The sequence below is a fragment of the Ziziphus jujuba genome, chromosome 3 (assembly GCF_031755915.1).
Source record: "Ziziphus jujuba cultivar Dongzao chromosome 3, ASM3175591v1".
Classification (NCBI taxonomy): domain Eukaryota; kingdom Viridiplantae; phylum Streptophyta; class Magnoliopsida; order Rosales; family Rhamnaceae; genus Ziziphus; species Ziziphus jujuba.
In genome coordinates this window covers 29722994-29727992 of record NC_083381.1, presented here as the reverse complement: position 1 = coordinate 29727992, position 4999 = coordinate 29722994, and the positions used below count along the sequence as shown (strand labels likewise).

Below are 4999 nucleotides of genomic sequence, written 5' to 3'. Positions count from 1 at the left end.
TTGAGCCTCATAAAATATAAAGTCTATCACGGTTAAATAACCAAAAACTGATTAGAAATTTTACATATTAGGTTCACATACAACTGAAAGGAAAAAAAAATGCCATGAACTTTTTACATATTAGGTTCATCTGCAAATCTCATGTATCACTAGATATAAAGCTCAATAAGACCACAACCTTCAATATTTTATGTTTCCATCTATAGAAACATTTTGATAAGCAATGGAGATCAATTTTTTTTTTTTTTAAAAAATCAATATAATTCAAATAGAGTTTAGAAGAGGAAAAATAAACAATTATGCAGCTTCTGAACGAAATGACAATAGTTCCACCATTGAAGTTTTTGGTTCTTATTTTGTTTGTACTTTTTTTTTTTTGGGTTTTCTTTTCCTACTTTTTAATAATATGTTAAAAAGAAGATACTTTTTAATAATAGTAAATGAATGTTACAGTTTATAAGAATATGTCGTCTAACTACTTTCATAGCAAATTATGCTAATAGTTTTTTTTTATTATTACTATTATTTTTTGTTTTATTTTTTTTATTACAATGTGGAGAGGGGAGGGGGTGGGGGATTTTATTTTTATTTTATTTTTAACTTAATTCAAAGATCGAACCATAGATTCGAAATTGTACTCTCAGTGATATTGAACCAAACCTATTATGACTAAAAATTATGCTAATAATTAAGAAGAAACAACTTGAAAAATAGAGGCATGGAATTTAAGCTTCATGAATGGTCCATTATTTCTCAGCAAACAAAAATAATATATATATATATATATATATATTTTTTTTTTTGGGTCCACCATTAATATATTGATTATTTTAGGTTGATTTTAATAGCAATAACAATTTTTCTGCCACTAAAAAGTGGATCATATTCCAATATCTAACTTTTAAAGATTCCTTTAATTGGATATGGGAAGGCAAAATGCCAAATCTGTTAAATGAGGCACAAACAACTTTATGTAGTTATTAAAAAAAAAAAAATTTATGTAGAAAAAGTATTTTTTTATTTTTATTTTTATTTTTTATTTTTAACTGTGATTTATAACTTTATTATTTTATTCTTAGTCAAAGAAAAATAGAAGAAAGAAAGAAAGAAAGAAAGAAAGAAAAACAAAGTCACTTTTTTATTTTTGGGTGAAACGAGAAAACACCATTACTTTCGAATTTGAGATATCAAAATACAGGGACCAGTCTAATCATGTGGCTAGGCAACAAAATCTAAATGAAAAAGACACTGTTTTTCTAAGCAAAAAATGGTTGACTGTTTTGTTTTTCTAAACAAAAAAGAGTTGACTTTTTTGTTCCTAAGATAACAATAATAATAAATTATTACAAATCTACGGGATGGCTATTGACTAACCATAATCTCGACTGCTAATGGTAGATTTAAAATTGAAAAAGCAAAATTACTTTGGCTGTATTTCCACTTGGATCTTAAAACATATAAGAAGAAAAGGTACAGTTCTCATAAAATAATAAAAAAAAAAAAGAAGAAAGGATAAAGTTGTCCAAAACCAATATGTTTTAGCCTTGCTTAAGGGGTATACCTGACGTTTAATTGCTTCTCCCCGCTTCCCTCGCTCTCTCTCTCTCTCTCTCTACCCCCTGTTCTTTTCTGCTCTCCCTTTCTCACTCTCAATCTTCTCCTCTTCGAAGTGTTTACAAGGTCTTCTCCATTCGGTGCCGCCCTCCGTCTCTTTGTCGTTGCCGGCGACGGCTACACCCTCGTTGCCATTCGGTAAGTTTTCTCGTAATTTGTGCTTCTTTTTTTAAATATCGAATTTCGTTTTAATTTCTCATGTAATCCCCTTTGAAATGTTCATCATCAAGGTTGAATCTTTATGCTCGCAAAATTGAATTAATTATGCTGCAACAAAAGGGTCATTTTCAATTTTGAATGGCTTTTTTTTTTATTTTTTATTTTTAATAATTTCAATGGTATCTGTGACAGAAACTTTCCTCGGTGTCCAAATGGGTAAATTTCTGTTCTTGGAATTGTCACTTTTTTTCCATTTTTATTTTTTATTTTTATGTAAGATGGATATTTGAATGAATAGTTTGGGATCATGGAAAGGAACATTGATTCTTTCAAAATGATGAGCTGTGATTGCCTTCGAAGTGTTTGTTAATTTGGAGATGTTAGAATTTGATGACTTCTTAAAGATTACATATGAAAACATCGTTTGTGAGCTTAGACCAGTTGGCAGCTCTTTGAAAAACTGGATTTAGATCGGTTGCTATGGTGATGGTAGTGATGAAAAGCACCTTTAAGTTGCTTATGTCTCAGATTCTCATGGCGTAGTGAGGAAAGAACTCTATACAGATGGATTTACATGAATGAATGTGTTAAATTCTATTGAAGATAATTGGAATTAAAGGGCAGTGAAGTTGTTTCTTTTTCGCTTTCTCTTAGTTTTTTCAGTTTAAAGCATGGCTCAGAACAATTGATTCAACAGGTCAGAAATATGCTTAGTAAATAAAAACTTAAGGTCTCAGCTTGTCATGCCCTTTAACATTACCGTCACAAGCCTTCTATTTTCTTAAATTTGTTTATGGACATGATTGTTATATTATATAGTATTTGAGATTATGAGTTTCCACAATTTTCTAATTTCGTAAACAACTTTGAACCTAAAAAGAAATTTCATTTATATTTGATTGAATCTGATAAAGGGACTACTTTTTTGTGATACACTTCTTCTCTAGCCATGTTTAAGGTTCCAGATCATCAGGTTGCTGGCCACCGGGCCAGTAATGGAGTGATTGGCCCTCTCATTGATGATTCAGGGAATTTCTACAAGCCTCTTCAGAATGATGAACGTGGGTCCAAAGAGGTAGCATTCTATAAAAATTTTGCTTTAAACTCTGAAATTCCAGATCAGATCCGCAAATTTTTCCCCATCTATCATGGCACTCAGCTAATAGAGGCATCTGATGGGTCTGGCTTGCACCCCCACCTTGTTTTGGAAGATATTGTCTCTAGTCGCCCCAATCCATCTATCGCGGACATTAAGATTGGCTCTAGAACATGGTATCTGGAAGCTTCTGAAGACTACATCTCAAAATGTCTCAAGAAAGACAGAGAAACAACAAGCCTACCACTGGGGTTTCGGATTTCTGGACTGCAGATTTATGGAAGCAAAGAATCTGGAGTTTGGAAGCCTGATAAAAAGTATCTTAAAAACTTTACTGCTGACGATGTTAGATTAGTTTTGAGAAAGTTTGTTTCTTCTAACTCATTGGAAGATTCAGGTAAGGAACCGGACTGTTCTTTTGCATCAACTGTTTATGGTGGTTCTACAGGAATCTTGGCACAATTGTTAGAGCTGAAGGCATGGTTTGAAGAACAAACTATTTACCATTTCTACTCGAGTTCTGTTCTAATCGTATATGAAAAGGAGTCAATACTGAAAGGCATGAGTTCAGGTGCTACAGTTAAACTTGTTGACTTTGCACATGTCATTGAAGGCAATGGTGTTATTGATCACAACTTCTTGGGTGGGCTCTGCTCTTTGATAAAGTTTATCTCGGAGATTCTGACTTATGTACCTAATAATACATACAAAGCTTTTCCAAAAAAACCTTAGTAGAGCTGTACTTGCTGATAACAGCTGGACTCGAGGCTTTTTAAGCATCCCTCCTGCAACTCAACTGGAGGATTTTGGTATCTAATTTCTGTCTAGGCCTTAACTGTGACTGAATTTTTTTTTTTTTTTTAATTTATGTTTTATTTTATTTTTTAATTTCTTTGTGATGAATAAGCAACTTTCCTTGGAAGCCTGGCCATTGACTACTGCACCATTGACTGGCCAAGAAGCCTGACAACACAAAATAAAGGAAATTTTTCGCTCAATTTACTATGGTAGCTATTCATGAAGTAAATTATCTCCTCTTATAAATCTGCCTTTGTAGATTTTGTGTTATTTGTTCACATTTAGATCTTAAATAATTGATTGGTACAGGAAGCTGTTAGAGTGGCCTATGTGCCACTACATTTTGTTTCCTCTTGAGGTAGTCTAGCTGTGTAGATGAGAAAATCTCCTGGTATATTTCTTTCCATCTCAATTAGGTTACCCTCTGCATTGTACATATTGACCCCTTGTAAAGGATATTCACTTTTCCAGCTCCCAATTGCAGGAAATTAGGCCCCAAACTGAACCTCAAACCTCTATTTAAATGGCTAGAGTTCTTGTTGCTCATGAACACATGCATAACTGCCTCTTCTACCTTGCCACAGGCAGAGTAAGAGAACTACAATTCCCACACTCAACTTGCTTCATCTATCTATAACTTCTCTTCCCCCAGTTGTATGATGATCAAGGACTACTATTTGATCTTCAAAAACACTAATAGCTTTAGCAATGATATGACAGAGAACGTTACGCAAGCTTAGTAGTGGTTTTGACCTATGGTATTAGGGTGGTTATGAGTATTGTCTATGTTATGAAAATTGCCACCCTCGTACAAAAAAGCCTACAGCAAAGTCAATATTTCTAGAAGAAAAACATTAGCATTGCTTGTGGTTTTGGGGCTATGAACAGTTTTAACAATTTTTGAAGGTGCCTATGTTCTTGCAAACTGAAGAGCATGAAAATTTCTGATATTCATTTCTTGTCCGTTACCCAAATATCCTAGCTATAATTCAACCCCAAAGTCAAAATCTCACATCTTTGCTGCCTATGTGATGCCTTTGAATGGAAGAATTTGGTGTTTTCTTGTGTCTTGGACCAGAGCACCCTTCATCGTTGAAGCCAGATAGACTCTTCATTCTTCAAAATGTTTATTCCATCTCTGTTCATTTGTGAGCACGAACGAACAAAGATGGAGTCAAACTAAGTAAAGGGTTCAAATCCCCTTAGGGTATGTTTGGTATGTATGATTTGATTTTATTAGCTTTTATTATGTTGATCTCCATTATATAGGTTTGTACTGTATTGATATTGTACAGTGTTTGATGCATGATCTTATTGTATTATCAATTTTTA

The 4999-nt window shown here is 33.2% G+C and overlaps 1 protein-coding gene across 2 annotated transcripts; it reads left to right on the top strand.

Moving 5' to 3' along the window:
* Positions 1-1527: 1527 nt before the first annotated feature.
* On the top strand, positions 1528-3867 carry LOC107423333 (inositol polyphosphate multikinase beta). Of its 2 annotated transcripts, none has more exons than XM_016032878.4 (2): positions 1528-1752; positions 2721-3867. In XM_016032878.4, exon 2 carries the CDS (start codon positions 2723-2725, stop codon positions 3599-3601), a length of 879 nt encoding a protein of 292 aa, XP_015888364.3. In that variant the 5' UTR covers positions 1528-1752; positions 2721-2722; the 3' UTR covers positions 3602-3867. The 2 variants fall into 2 exon arrangements, with proteins under 2 accessions (XP_015888364.3, XP_015888363.3); XM_016032877.4 differs by having other exon boundaries at positions 1529-1752; positions 2688-3867.
* The last annotated feature ends 1132 nt before the right edge of the window (positions 3868-4999 follow it).